We start from the raw sequence: 16,074 nt of genomic DNA, 5'->3' as shown, positions 1-16,074 counted from the left end.
GGCAAAAGACCAGCAACAGACCGACAACAGACCGACAACAGACCGGCAACAGACCAACAACAGACCGACAACAGACCGAAAACAGACCGACAACAGACCGGCAACAAACCGACAACAGACCGACAACAGACCGGCAACAGACCGACAACAGACCGGCAACAGACCGACAACAGACCGACAACAGACCAACAACAGACCAACAACAGACCGGCAACAAACCGACAACAAACCGACAACAGACCGGCAACAAACCGGCAACAGACCGACAACAGACCGAAAACAGACCGGCAACAAACCGGCAACAGACCGACAACAGACCGACAACAGACCGACAACAGACCGAAAACAGACCGACAACAGACCGGCAACAAACCGGCAACAGACCGAAAACAGACCGACAACAGACCGACAACAGACCGGCAACAGACCGGCAACAGACCGACAACATACCGACAACAGACCGAAAACAGACCGACCCCAAAAATAACATTACCCCCATGGCAAAAAAATCAATCGGTTTGGTATTGTGACCTAGGATTTATAGACCTCCTCTGTGTCCTCATTCTGTCATGGATCTTGCTTTTAAATGTTTACTTCTTTGTTCATGTTGTTTTTATAACTACTATTCTGAGGTCCTATACAATGTTTAATCTTAACAAACTATTTTAAAATCTAACAATCTAGTCACTATAATATAAATCACATTATGAGGGTGAGAAAGAGATTAGGAAATGGGGTGGGATATAGAAAAAGCTGAGCGCTTTTCAAGGTGAAAGAAACGCCTGCAAATGGTATTTAATCCCAACCGATTTTAATCCTTATTATCCTCACTGGGAGTAATTTTGAGTACTTTATACTTTCTCGCATCAGGACTGCAACGTAATATCCATTTGCAATTCAGTATATGTAGCTGCGATGCATGATTCAATAAATACCATACCATACCATCAAGACATTTTCTTTCTATTATATAGTCGAATTTACCTAACAGTTATGAGATTTTTGAAAGGACCGACCTTCTCTTGCCAAATCGCACCAATCATTGGCGCAAACATTGGAAATAATCAAATCAATTACACCTTGAGATATATTAAAGTAGCTTATTGCTCTGTGCATGCCCAATTGCACATACAACAATATCCTTTGAAATTGTCCTCATTTCATAGGGGAACAAAGGGTATCGCAATCACATTAGAAGAGATTTGGTACATTTTTGTGGCAACAACATCTTAAATGTATCATAATAACCTTGCGAAAGTAGGTTTCCGATCTAGACTTTAAAACAAGCCTTAAAACTAGTTCTGACTTACATACGTAGGGAATAATATATGGTATCGCAGCCATTTTTATACAAAATTTGATGCATTTTAAGACATTAATAATCTCATTTGCCACTCTCCATCCAGGTGTTTAATGCCCCACTGAGAAAAAACGTGTTAATTTACCTTTTTTTGGAGATGCCCCCCACCCTGGCGCTCAAGAGGGGGGGGGGGAGGGTGCGATTTTTCAAATTTCCGAGAGCCCCCCCCCCCCCCCAAAAAAAAAAAAAATAAATAAATAAAAAATAAATAAATAAATAAATAAAAAAAAAAAAAAAATGAATAAATAAAAAAAAATTAAAAATAGTGCTCAGTACTTTAATATAATTGGATTGGCAGTGTAAGCTTGTAAAATGGCGCCTGACCGGAATACTCCCCAGTGAGCGGAGTGTGTGCACCATCATGTGCGGATTGGTAATATAATTTAATGAACGGGATATTAATAATTACAATTCAAAAGCGCTTTGAAGCGTACTATTAAGGTACACAAATTTGACTACTATTAATATTTTTCTTATCATAAAGAAGGTTTCCGAAGCAAATGTTATAAAAGCCTTAAAGTGGTCCTGATTTCCGCTTGAAGTATAGTTGTCCACTTAAAAGATATTTGATACACTTTTTAGGGAGCCACACCTTAAATGTAGGCTTATCATAACTTACGAAAGTAGGTTTCCGACCTTAATAAATTTTGTGCACATCCATTGGGGCTGGTTCTGCTCATTGTTATAATTTATTTTTAACATTTTTTTTTTGCGTAATATCAACCTAACTTTTGGCATTATGGTGCTGTTAGTCAGCTCAAATGTTCATGGTAGTTATGATGGTTGCTTTTGCAAGAATATTTTAGGACATGGAAAAGACACCAACGGGTCAGCTGTCTGCTGACAGATATTAGATAACCTTTTTCTTGTTCTCAGCAAACGTTTTAGCCTGACGTGAAAAGTACCCCTTTCCCGGACATTTTGGGAACATGAATGCGGTCCCTCCGTTCCCGGAGTAGGGGAGGGGGGGGGGGGGGCGGGCGTTTCAATTAATGACTTGAAATATCTTTTTGTTGTGGGCCAGGCCATGCAAGTCTCTTCCGTTCCTTTTTTTTTTTAATCTTTTTTTCTTCTTTTGATTAAAAAAAATGTTTACTAGGGTATGGTGAACAGCGGCTTCACCGGCAGCAATGCGACGTCGATCGAACGTCGTTTCAAACTCCGCAGCCAAGACTACGGCGTTCTCGTCAGCATATACGAAGCGACCCACATCGTCTTCATGCTTTACGTCGCTTTCATTGGTGGGCGTGGCCACAAGCTCAAGTGGCTTGCTATTGGCTCCCTGATCATGGGACTTGCCTCTCTCATCTTTGCGCTGCCCCATTTCACGACGGACGACTATGAGAACTTTCACGATGAGCACGGAGACCTGGGGATCTGCGAAGTGGGCGGAGACGACGTCATTGACGAGCAGTGCCTGGATGGTCAGACTGGTGATGATTTATCGTATTACATCTACGTGTTTGGAGCTGCAGAAGTCCTTCTAGCAATGGGTTCTATTCCAGTCTACACGCTGGGTGTTGCAATTCTTGACGAAAGCGTGACGCTTAAAAACAACGGAATATATATCGGTAAAATATGAAATAATACAAATTTAAATTCCAAGTCAAACTAATATTGATGGAGCTTAGAATTCGTTTCATTTTTTATTATTTACAAAATCATCAATTGGCATAATGTAAAGGCTTACATAGTGGCATGAATAAGTTTGTAAGAGCATAGTACCAGTAATACAAAGAAAGAAGGCGTAATCTTTTGTCAAATATGCCTCCATGGTAAAACAGTGATGTACTTGGAGCCTGCCTTTTCAAAGCTCTTGATTCTAACCAAGCTGTTTTCAAGGGGCTAAGTTGTATTCTTAATCCGCCAATTTTGATGGATGTAAAAAGGTTATCGATTCGTCAGATCACATGTCGACTCTCTGTTTAAAACTTCGCCAAAAATCTTCTGTGGGCTCCCATTTTCCTTCTTCGTTTCTGCGTCGGCAAATTTTCAGCAATTTAAATCCTGCACCCCTTCTGGGGGGGGGGGGGGCAAAGGGGGCACACTTCTGAAAAATATTTAGTAAGCAAAAAAAAAAAAAAAGTAATCATAAATTTAAGAAAATGGGTGACCAAAATTTTCAGGTGACATTTTGGATCAGAGATATTCAGGGATTGGACCATATATGTAGGTTTACCAATTGATTTCTAATTTGGTTTTCGGGGGAGGGGGCATGGGTCGTTTGTGTTCCTCCTGATTCCATTAGTGCCACTTTCATCTGACCTATGATCAATACTAATCTGTCCGACCGTATATCTCATACCTTTAGGTATTTTCTACGCGGTGAGTACACTAGGTCCAGCTGTAGGGTACTTGGTCGCCGGTCTCTGTCTCACTGTCTTCACCGATATCAGCCTACCAGAAGGGTAAGTTCAAATTCACACATGAATCAGGGAGGTGGGGGGGGGGGGAGGCCACGAACCTCGAGTGTAAAGATAATATATGTAATTTTGTCTACCAGCAGAAAATTGAAACCCCCTCATTGAAAGCACCTCAAAATTTGATGACCATTTCTTTTTTCGTTCGATTTCTTTTTTGCCCCAACTTGTGACCCCTGCCCATCATCTCCCCAGCACTGATTAGACATATTTTCATCCATGGTTATCCTTTGTCTTGATTGACGTCATACATTTTTCACTGGAATTTGTGTTCTTTTAATCTATCATTTATATATGATGCATTTGATTAATGAACAGTGACCACACTATATCTATTGTTATTATATCAATCGCAAATATGACATTGGACTGGATGGGCCGCGATATTGAAAGGGATTTTGAAATGAAAGAGAGGACAAACAACTACCATAGGACTTATTTTCTTTCTTTGACAATAACCTTGTTTATGAAAACTGTCCTAGAGGGTCTACAGACTTGTAAATACCATACCCATTGAGGAAGTTGACTGGGGGAAACTGTCTGAGAAACAATGGTCCTGGGGTATTTGGTATTATTTGTTCGGGGTAGTTGGGGCAGTTGTGGAGAGGCTATTTGGTTATCCTCGAATAGATTTCTCTCCGGAAAGGGTGATAGGAAGGGGAAAGTTTATCCTTTAAAAACATTCAGTGCTATTTGGGGGGGGGGGGGGTGTTGATGTCAATCATGTGATTCATATTAAGTTTTCTGAATCGAGCAGAAAATGAAGAGAAAAAAAACGGTGCACTGTGTAATGATTCGGTGGTGGCCTTGTGCTATATAATACAAGACAGTGTACCAAATATCTCAGTGGAGATGAGCAGAATGATTCTGGGCTTATACGGAGGATTGATGAAGTAATGAGGGAATAATAAAAGATAAGCTTGGATGTATATAATAAACTGATCAATCTTTAGTGACAAGTTTTGAATCCGCTCTCGGCTCTTATAAAGTCATCAATATCACAGCCCTATTTATTTAACCTTAGTTTTGATGGGTTCAGAAACTTGGAAGGCCTCTATTGCTTTGTCCTTTATATTAAAAAAAACCAACCTGTCACGACCTGACAAGGATACCCCCCAGGCAATTATTGGGTCCTTGTTTAAATGCGATGACTCCTATAAGCAGTGGACTAGCTACGTGATATGAGGGATGTGCGCCCCCCCCCCACCATCGGATGGCAGATAAAGAAAGTTATTTTTTTTTAAAAGAGAACGAAAGAGAAACGAAGAAAGGGAGAATGGAGTGTAACTGTAAATAAGATGTTACGGCCTGCGCACTTTTAAAACCCACTCGGTGCCCTTGTTTTTGCGCATTTTATTCACCTTGTTAGAACGGTGTCTCCCCCATTCGTGAACGTGGGTTAAAATAAATGTTCATTATATGATAGTGAAAATATGATGTAAATGTTTTAAATCTCCTCAGAACTTTATTGATTGATCTATATGAAGCTTTATATTGGTCAAAAAAAATCTGCCAAGGAATGTTTTATATTGTGACAATTATTTGATGAAAAGAGGTAAACAAAACCAACTTTGTGGACAACGGTGTATTTGACCAAAGAATATGATATATGCAAAAGACTCAACGTGACAATGAATATAGACTAATTTAATAATGACGCCGGTCACTTCATGTTTAATGCTGAAGTCATAAAGCCTTTTCCGTCAAAATAGAGCGTATTTGCTTTCCCGTAAATTCCTTGTAAATTTGTCATGAATGCTTTATTGTTCCCTCTATATCTTCAATCCCTTTGGGCAGTGGCGTAGCTACATGGACATGGGAGGCGCTAAGGCACGGGGGCACTTGTCCCCGGGGGGGGGGGTGGTTTCAGCTTGCGTATTCTTTATTCCACTCATGGCTATACCTATACTCCCTGTTATCATCTACAGGGCGGAGCTTATATACAGATGAGAAACATGGATTGGAAGGGGCGTGGTCTTGGCTGGTGTCTTTATTCCACTCAATATTATACTCACTCTTATCATTTGTTTGGGCTGATCTTAATGGTGAGGACCCTGGACTCGTATAAGGCATTGTCTTAGCTGGTGTCAGAGCAATCTATACACAGAGTTTGGCCAACTTGGTTTGACTAGGTCACAACATGGCGTGCACTCATCAGAGCCATCTATACACAGAGTTTGGCCAACTTCGTTTCACTGGGTCACAACATGGCGTATATTCTTTTATTTTGTGCTTGCCCAACAAAGCAGTATAGTCGCCATATTGTGTTTAACTCGAACCGGGTTGTCCAAAATCTGTGTAAAGATGGCGCGGGTTGGTGTCTGTATGCCACTCATTACTGTAATCGCTATTATCATTTTATAGGGTGGAGCGAACTGAGCGGATCGACCAGGCTTATAGACGAAGACGCTGAAAGGGTGGGGCATGGTCTCCGTCGGTGTCTGTATTTCACTCTGACATTGCTATACATCCTATTATTATTCTCAGGGCGGAGCTTACAGATGAAGACCCTGGATGGGTAGGGGCGTGGTGGATTGGCTATGTCTTAGCTGGTGCATGTATGCTCCTTATCGCTATACCACTCGGAGCATTTCCAAGGGAATTACCCAGTAAGTATATCATACAAACTGTTCGTTATCTGTAAACGGGGCGTTGCTAGAATATTAGACGAAAGGTAGAAGCTGGAATGGGAATTGACCGAAAGCTTCAGTCTCTGATATCGACGGTTGTTCCGCTGAGATAACAATTGGCTCCTCTGACCAGGTTGACAAATGTCCGTTTTTATTAAAGAATGACCCATACCAGACGGTTATTTCTGTCTAGCATGGGACGTGACACGCCCTATTCACAATTTTTAATAAACACATGGATAATTTGGATCCATACATTCTGAAACCATCAAACTTTTTAAGGAAATCCATAAATGCGACTGCCTTCTAGTGCTTCCCCTTTCATTATCCATTGGAAACGTCTTCGTAAAATCTCCCTTAAGGCTTGATTTTATGAAGAATTCTTTTTTTTCCTCTCTGAAATGTTTGTGTCCAGCGACGGCCAAAATTCGATCGGAAAAGGAATGCCAGGCGCACGCCAATGCCGGAGCCGAGATAACCGCGCATCCGAGCTTCGGAGCACGACCCGGTGACCTGCTAAGAGCCATCAAATACCTCTTCGTCAACCCGACCTTCATGTGCATCACGCTGGCAGGGTGCTCGGACTCGTTGATGATCACGGCCTTTGGGGTCTTCCTGCCAAAGTTCGTCGAGAACCAGTTCGCCACCACAGCTACAGTGGCTACCACCATAGTTGGTAAGTTGATCGAGCGTCCTCATGAATCAATCCGTGTTTTGGTATAGTGGTTTATTCACAAGACACTCAATTTTAGGGTTGAGGGTTCGAATCCCAGCCCGGCACTAAGTTAAACGTCCTTGTTCAAAACATTAATCCACATTTTCCCACTCTACAACCAGGGGCGAGTGAGGAAGAACATCATTGATGCTGACGTGGCTTCCCTGGTTAAATACAAATTTAATATTATTATTATTATTATAATTATCGCTATTATTATTAATTTGTATTATTATAATCATCGCTATTATTATTATTATTATCATTGTTATTTTTATTATTATTATCATTATTATTTGCATTATTATTATTGCTATGTTTTTCTCCCTCACGAAGTGCTGTTCTGTTTATTATGCTCACCATAGGCATACGAAGAAAAAATGGAGAGGGGGGACTTGAGGGTTGTAGCCTCTGAGGAATTTTAAAAGGTCTGATATTCCCGAAATCATCATCTCATATTCGGCCAGTGAGGAGGCCTATTGCGTAATATTTATGTCCAATGTAGCGTGTTTGATGGCAAAATACCTTTAAAAAAAAAAATCATGATATAGATCCATCTTTTTAAATTTCACAATGTAAAAAAACTGTTAAAGAGTCTATGCCGTTCTACAAATTTACCCATGCTATACGTGTATTACCGTAACTGTACCCCTTCAATAGGTACCTGCATCGTACCGGGAGGGGTGCTTGGTGTGCTTTTCGGCGGCTGGATCATTCGCCGATTTCGTCTACGTGTGATTGGGACGATCAAGCTGTGTCTTATCTTAACCGTCATTACCACCATCACACTCCCCGCCATGTTCCTCAGATGCCCACAGAATGCTCTAGCCGGGATCTTGGTGAGCTATGAGCAGGATGAGTAAGTCGTAATATTAAGAATGTTCCGTTAAACTTTGGGAGTCGGCCTGATCTATGGGTATCAATAATGGAAGCAATAATTGATTGAAAAAGCTTTGAATTGAAATCCGACCTCTAATTCGATTATACCCCGATGTCGGTGCTGATATGAAAGGACAGTTAATCGAGATTTTGGTGCTGCCGTAAGGAGACGCAGGAGAAAAAGTTGACGAGTTTTCGGCTTTCATTTAAGAGGAAATGTTGTCGAGATTCCGGCTTGGATGTTAGAGGATGTCATAGAACAGGTGCACGAAATTTTGTTTTAGACGTAAGGAGACGTAAGAGAACAACATGACGAGATTTCTGCACCGATTTAAGAGAACGGCCTGTCAAGGAATTTCGTCACTGACGTAAGAGGACAAGTTGACAAGATCTCGGCTCCGATATTCGAAGTGGATTTGAAAAGATCTCGGCATGGTCTTTTGAGGGTAAGTTTACAAAATCTCGGCTCTGATATAGACGGACAAGCTGACGAGATTTTGGCTCCAATGTATGGCGTTGAGCTGACGTGGTCTCGATTCTGACTTAGCAGGACAAGTTGACGAGATTTCGGCACAGAGTCAAGAGGACAAGTTGACGAGGTTTCGGCACCAATTTAAGAGGACAGGTTGACCAGGTTTCGGCACCGATTCAAGAGGACAGGTTGACAAGGTTTCGGTACCGATTCAAGAGGACAAGTTGACGAGGTTTCGGCACCGTTCAGGGGCACAAGTTGGCGAGGTTTTGGCACCGATTTAAGAGGACAGGTTAACGATATTTCGGCACCGATTCAAGAGGACAGGTTGACAAGGTTTCGGTACCGATTCAAGAGGACAAGTTGACGAGGTTTCGGCACCGTTCAGGGGCACAAGTTGGCGAGGTTTTGGCACCGATTTAAGAGGACAGGTTAACGATATTTCGGCACCGATTCAAGAGGACAGGTTGACGATATTTCGGCACCTATACAAGAGGACAGGTTGACGATATTTCGGCACCTATTCAAGAGGACAAGTTGACGAGGTTTCGGCACCGTTCAGGAGAACAGGTTGACGAGGTTTGGGCACTGTTTAAGAGGACAAGTTGACGAGGTTTCGGCACTGATTTAAGAGGACAAGTTGACGAGGTTTTGGTACCGATTCAAGAAGACAGGTTGACGATATTTCGGCACCGATTCAAGAGAACAGGTTGACGAGGTTTCGGTACCGATTCAAGAGGACAAGTTGACGATATTTCGGCACCGATTTAAGAGGACAAGATTTAAGAGGACAAGTTGACGAGGTTTCGGCACCGATTTAATAGGACAAGTTGACGAGGTTTCGGCACTGATTCAAGAGGACAGATTGACGAGGTTTCGGCACTGATTTAAGAGGACAAGTTGACGATGTTTCGGCACTCATTTAAGAGGACAAGTTGACAAGGTTTCGGCACTCATTTAAGAGGACAAGTTGACAAGGTTTCGGCAATGATTTAAGAGGACAAGTTGACGAGGTTTAGGCACCGATTCAAGAGAACAGGTTGACGAGGTTTCAGTACCGATTCAAGAGGACAAGTTGACGGGATTTTGGCACCGTTCAAGTGGACAAGTTGACGAGGTTTCGGCACCGATTTAAGAGGACAAGTTGACGAGGTTTCGGCACTGATTTAAGAGGACAAGTTGACGAGGTTTCGGCACCGATTTAAGAGGACAAGTTGACGAGGTTTCGGCACTGATTTAAGAGGACAAGTTGACAAGGTTTCGGCACTGATTTAAGAGGACAAGTTGACAAGGTTTCGACACTCATTTAAGAGGACAAGTTGACAAGGTTTCGGCAATGATTTAAGAGGACACGTTGACGAGGTTTCGGCACTGATTTAAGAGGACAAGTTGACGAGGATTGTGTATTGATATTAAAGGCAAGAAGATGATATTTAGGCACTGTTTTTATGAGGAGAATTTGATGAGATCTCGTGTTTATGCTTCAATGCGTTAATGTTTAAATGGCTGTTTGCAGCACCAAGTTTGTAAAGTTTGTGTTCAAGGCCATCTGCTGAAATACCCTCGTTTCTTCTTGTTGTTTTTCCTCACATTAGTTTCCAGTCCGACAACTTCATTTACACCGAGTCAAATCTCACCCACTCTTGTAATTCAGGATGCCTTTGTTCGACCAACCAATACATTCCTGTATGCCTGGAAGGGCCTGATCTAGAGTTCTTTAGTCCTTGCCATGCAGGGTGCACCATCGATTATGAAAATGGGGTGAGTTGTCATAGAAATGTTTTTTTCAATCATATTTTACTTCGGACTTGTGCTCCTAGTTCTTCATCTTCTTTTGATAAATATAACATATGTTTGCATGATGAGAAACATGATGTGACAGAAAGTATTCAAATGTATATCTAACTTTTTTGCTTTCAAGCATGACCTAAAATTGTACTCCTGTCAAAGTAAACATTATCAATAGCATTTGACGTAATATTGTATATTTTCAGGTTTTAATAATATATTAGCAAATGTCAAATACCCGTGCTATTCATATGTCACTCTCTCTCACCAACGACATCCACATTTACCAATCCTCTTTCAGACGTATTCTAATTGCTCATGCGTCGAATATGTAACCGGGGGTGCGTCATCTACGGTGACAGCGGGGAAATGTAACAGTGATTGTGTCACCATTCCTGTCTTCGTAGCACTTCTGATTGTACTTCTTGTGGTAACGTTTATGCCTATGGTTCCAGCAACGCATGTCACATTAAGGTGAGTTGCGCAGCTTTGTAGATTAGGCCGAAAAGGAATAGAATTAATGTAAATGTTACAAAAGAGTCAGTACCAGAGAGTTGATAGCCAAATCGAGTTAACAAAAAATGTATATGTCAATTTTCTTTTAAACATGTGGGATAGAGGTTATTTATGGTAATATTGCGTACTATTAACTAAAGTGGGGCAGAATTAAACTTTCCAATATTCCGGGAGGACATCTATAATTTTCATTTGTACAAAAGGCGACATATATCAATCGCATTGAACAACAACCTTAAAAAAAAACCTAAAATATATATTTGTCCTAGTTCTATCTTTCTCGCTCTCACTTCCCCCTTATCTCTCTATCCGATACAGATGTGTTCCAGACTCACAAAGACCAATGGCTCTCGGTGTTCAGTCCATGATAGGAAGATGTTTAGGTGAGCACTTCTCCTTATAAAGCAACTCGGTAACATTACCTCAGATTATAACACTACAGTCTATTGGTGAAATGATTATGGTGAAACCGGTCACTCCAAGATTTTTACTCTTTTGAGGCACTCCATGCTTCAATATTACACCATATCACAGACACTGATAACACGTAGGGCCGTGCATCTCAGATTTAACATTGCTAAACGATGCCTTTAATAGAAATCCAACTTTAGGTGTCTTATTTCCAAGTACATTGTATTTTCTTCTCAAAGAATACAAAAAGTACCATTTTGCCTAGATGAGCTTCTGAATCTTGAAAACAATGTCGTTAGCCGTATTGCTTACTTTTATTGGCGAACTTTATACTTAATTAGGGAGATTACCATTTTGGCAGACAATGGATGTCCTCTGTTAACGAGAGAATTTCCACATCTACATTGCTGCATTATAAACCTTTATGATAGTAATTTATTTCTAAAAATGTACAAATTAATATATTCGGAGAATCGATTTTGTAGTACCAATCATATATTCAAACTAATATAAATTCTCTACGATGCAATAATCTAAAAATCTGTGACCAAATATTTGATATGTGTACCTTTCATTTACCAAAAACATTTTACTTTTAAATGTGATATCCTCTGGAAGTAAATGTCAAACTCGCACTGATCGCTACAATGTAATCTTGTAGCGCTGCAGCCTCAAACTGGTCATTTTTTTTCCCGTAGGTTTTTATTCATTTCTCTCATAAAGAAGAATTGTACATTATTTATAACATTGTATACAAAATAACAAAATAATTTTAACATAGGTCTTAATAAATTTTCCAATGAACTTTCACATTTACATACAAAATTTACACATTTACAAAAGTTACACATCAAGTCATGATGTGGAACTTGTCTCGATAGTAAAGGCCATTCATTGTCCTTCAAAAATGTTCTCCCTGACTATTTCTCATGAGATTATCATTTCGTCGTTTGAAATGTATTCATCTCCAATCCATTTTAATTTGCCTCTCCCTCATCTCTCTCTCTCTCTATCCTTAATTAATCCTTATGTGTAGGCTCCATTCCAGGCCCTATCTTATTTGGCTTCATCATCGACAGCACGTGTTTGCAGTGGCAACAAACATGCAGTAATCAAGGATCATGTTGGCTTTACCACAACGAGAGCTTCGCGTGGAGAATAGTGATTATGTCCTGCGCACTCAAAGTAGTATGCGGATTCTTTTACGCAATGGCCTGGCTCAGTTACAAACCAAGAACACAATCACAAACGAATGAAAAAGACATTGATTACGTTCATGCTCCATAGCTGGAAGTTGGGGCAAAGTCTATTTTATTTATTTAATCAGTATTATCATCTAAAATAATATATTTATAACTTTTTATATTGGGAAAAATGAGAAGAGGGGGATGTTGGAGAAAGAAGATATTAGAAAGATTTATTTATATGATATATATAAGAGGAGAAGAAGATGGAACAATCCATGAAACGATGATAGGAGGGGACACTGCTTATTGAAGAAGAAAAAGTATAATGTGTAATGGCTAGGTTTTTTACTCGACATAATTTTAATTTTCAACATCACAGGGTCTATCTCTAGCTTGCAATGTCAAATGTCGATGACTCGTTGTTTGTCTTTTTTTTTTACCACGGGCAGTCACTGTTCTTGATAGCCTGTACTTTACCTCATCCCTTCCTTCCCAGAGCTCCTCGTTTTCTGTCACCTTCTCTTTCTCCCTCAATTTTCCTTTCTGTTCTACTCCATGCGACCCCTCTCTCTCACTCTCTCTCTCTCTCTTGTTCTTTTCTTTGCTTTTTACTCATACTCCCATTTCTGGGAGAGAAGGGGTGAATGTTCAGAGCACTTTTATTTCATGCATTCTGTGCATTTTTGAGATTCAATTTTGAAATGCCAGTTTTCAAAATTATATGTCAGTTTTGTCATTCCACATTGTATTATTATTGTTGTATTTTCTTTATATCCTCGAATATATTTATACATTGTTTATGTTGTTTGTATATGTATGTCACTCGCCGCCAGTGGAGGACGAATTTCTGTATTTTTAAAATCAGACAATAAATTATTTTGAATCTTGAATCTTTTAACACTGCATATTCTTGTAGTTCATGCAGGAGCGTTACTAGAGAGCTTGAATCTATATATGCCACCTTTGATTTTACCAAGTCCCCTATTGTGTCGGCAAACTGATGAAAACAAACAATGAAGAGGACTTTTTAAAAAGCTTATTGCAAAATTGACTATTTTGTAAGCAAATTTGGTCCGATGACGCTCCCATTGGGAATAGTCAAGTGATGTTTCAGGTTCCACTCTTTAAGTGAGTTCATTCGCAGCAGTTGGTATTCATTTAATTCATCATTTCTTAAAAACGCACAAAATGGGGATGCATGAGTATTCGCTGGTTTAAAGTTAAATCCAATGTGCCCTTAAGGAAGGACCCCAAGTCAGAACACTTGTATCACATTGACAAAGCTAGGCGGTCTATCCAGTCATTCACTTATTTTTAAAAATTCTATATGTACGTTTTTATTTTGTTTATATTGTTTTTTATATTGTGTTTTGGAAAATACATACCATACCATACCAAAGCTAAAATATTATAAAGAAATAGACAACATCAAGAAAATGTCTTATCTATCAATAATTTCCACAGTAGAAGCATTTGTCATTAATTTTCAATTATCTTGTTATTTTGTATTGTCCATTGAAATTATTATTTATGATATATGTTTACCGTCAACATTATATCATCTCAGGTAAAACAACATTTTTGTTTGCATTATCAAAAGTCCCTTCTCATTTTTTTTTTGAACTTCACATGCAAAGAAAACTCATACCTATTTAAAAAAAATACAGTTTTGTAAAATAAAAATGTACTAAGTGCCTAATATCATATATTTAAAGTATTAATAATAAATATTTGCTATAATTTTGCAACAAGTCGTCATTTGTCTGAGTGTATACAAAACATAATGAGCATAAGCGACATAATCTACGGGGCTGGTAAAATCTTTCACAGCCCTCTTTTAAAAAAAATGTTTAAATACGGGAAGTCCCCCCATCCCACACCACCACCTCGACCGTTAGTTTTTTTTTTTTATCAGTCGATCAAATTATTTTATAACAATAGCCGCCTACAATTTGTACCTTGCGACAGCCACGTTACTAAATATTTGTGAACTATGAAAATAAATGTGAAATTGTACATTTAAATTTAGGCTGAAAAATGTGTATACTTGGAGGGTTTTTAAAAACATATTTTGTCTATTAATTTATTTAAATTCCAATCTATTGTATAACGAAAATTTCAGCTTGTAATAAAAGCCAATAATTTTCTATGCATAAAGCCATTTTTTCTCTTTCTATTGTCTTTGCCCCCTCCATCAAGCTCAAAAATCACGTCATTTGTTATTGAAAAATAGGAGAGAGAGAGAAGGAGAGGGAGAGAGAAAGAGGGAGAGAGAAAGAGAGAGAGGGGCAGGAGGGCAGGGGCAGGGAGAGAGAGAGAGAGAGAGAGAGAGATTTGCATCTGCTGTGAAAGAAAACTTTGTGACATCTTTTCACATTAGAAATGAAAATCAAAATATGTTATATCCTATGCAGGCTATCGCTAGCCTAATTGGAAAAGATGTAACAAAGGAAAAAAGAGGGAAGAAAGCAATTAAAATGTGGGTGCCGATGATGAAAAAGATAGAGAGGATACAGACAGTCAGACAGCAAGGGGAAGAGAGAAAGAGAGAGGGGGTAGAGAGAAAGAGAGAGGGGGTAGAGAGAAAGAGAGAGAGGGCGAAAGATGAAAGAGAGGAATTGTATGTTTATTTTTGTGATACTTGTTATTTAATATGTCTTATATGTTTCTTATAGATGTATGTTTGTGCTTTTTTAACACACAGACTTGCAGAAGAACATCCATTGGCTGGAGCAAGCGTCTCTGTGTTGAAATTAAATAAAACAAAATGAAAATGAGAGAGAGAGAGAGAGAGAGAGAGGGGGGGGGGAGGATAATATTTCATCTACCCAAGTAACATCACTTGTAACCTCTCCTTTGACCAGTATGCTGGGCATAGCTCGGGGGAACCCCCCAAAAAGTGTTTTGTTTTGAACCTCATCACTCACACACACTCCCATAATATTACCCCCCCCCCCCCACCAGACACACACACACAAACACACACTTTACCTTGAATCAGTCACCAAAACTCGTTCAAAATCATCTAGATGATATATGGCTACATTGCTATACAAGTATTGTAATGCACTTTTGTCATAAACAATTCCAACACTGATTCAGATAACCCAGCCAGTTATACAAAAACATAAAAATAACAAAAGTAAATCCTGAATTCTGAATTTGTGTTAGTCTTTATTTTCTAAATGAGGAAACTACATTCTATTTTAACCCAATTAAAGAAATACATGTACAGTGTACATGAACTAAGATTTCGTCAAGAATTAAAAATTACCCTCTAGGAATTAATCTGTAATCTTTGAATCTTTCAATTTTGAGGAAGAAGCTTGCCCTAGCAAATGGTTATTATTATCATTATTACCTAACCCATTTTTTCCCCTCCCTTTCTTTGTCTCTGTATTTATTTTCTTTTTCTGGTGGAAGGTGACATAAGGAACATTATAAGATGATGACGTGGATCATAATCAAATGATTGGTTGAAAGCGTACACGTGACCAGGCATTTATTTTGCCTAACACGTAATTTGGATAATGACCGGTCATTATCCAATGGTAATGACCGGTCAAAATCATGCTATAAAACATCATTTTATGAAACAAATAAAACATAATCTTATAAAACAAATAATACACAGCATTTTGTTAGGGCATTAGTAAAATTACCTACACTCAGTACCTTCAAAACAGTCCAACCACC

At 39.2% G+C, this 16,074-nt stretch overlaps 1 protein-coding gene across 1 annotated transcript in view; it reads left to right on the top strand.

The window, feature by feature from the left end:
* The window catches only part of LOC577113 (solute carrier organic anion transporter family member 4C1), a 28,412-nt gene extending 14,344 nt beyond the window's left edge, over nt 1-14,068 (top strand). The window contains exons 3-11 of the mRNA XM_777363.5: nt 2,460-2,931; nt 3,672-3,768; nt 6,268-6,389; nt 6,826-7,086; nt 7,786-7,984; nt 10,072-10,237; nt 10,566-10,738; nt 11,099-11,163; nt 12,228-14,068. Of these exons, the coding sequence (XP_782456.4) occupies nt 2,460-2,931; nt 3,672-3,768; nt 6,268-6,389; nt 6,826-7,086; nt 7,786-7,984; nt 10,072-10,237; nt 10,566-10,738; nt 11,099-11,163; nt 12,228-12,478 (1,806 nt within the window). The 3' untranslated portion in view covers nt 12,479-14,068. The remainder of the gene's footprint in view (nt 1-2,459; nt 2,932-3,671; nt 3,769-6,267; nt 6,390-6,825; nt 7,087-7,785; nt 7,985-10,071; nt 10,238-10,565; nt 10,739-11,098; nt 11,164-12,227) is intronic.
* The last annotated feature ends 2,006 nt before the right edge of the window (nt 14,069-16,074 follow it).

The sequence above is a fragment of the Strongylocentrotus purpuratus genome, unplaced genomic scaffold (genome assembly GCF_000002235.5).
Source record: "Strongylocentrotus purpuratus isolate Spur 01 unplaced genomic scaffold, Spur_5.0 spur5_scaffold_7, whole genome shotgun sequence".
NCBI classification, from domain to species: Eukaryota; Metazoa; Echinodermata; class Echinoidea; order Camarodonta; family Strongylocentrotidae; genus Strongylocentrotus; species Strongylocentrotus purpuratus.
This window is presented reverse-complemented; position numbering and strand designations above follow the sequence as displayed.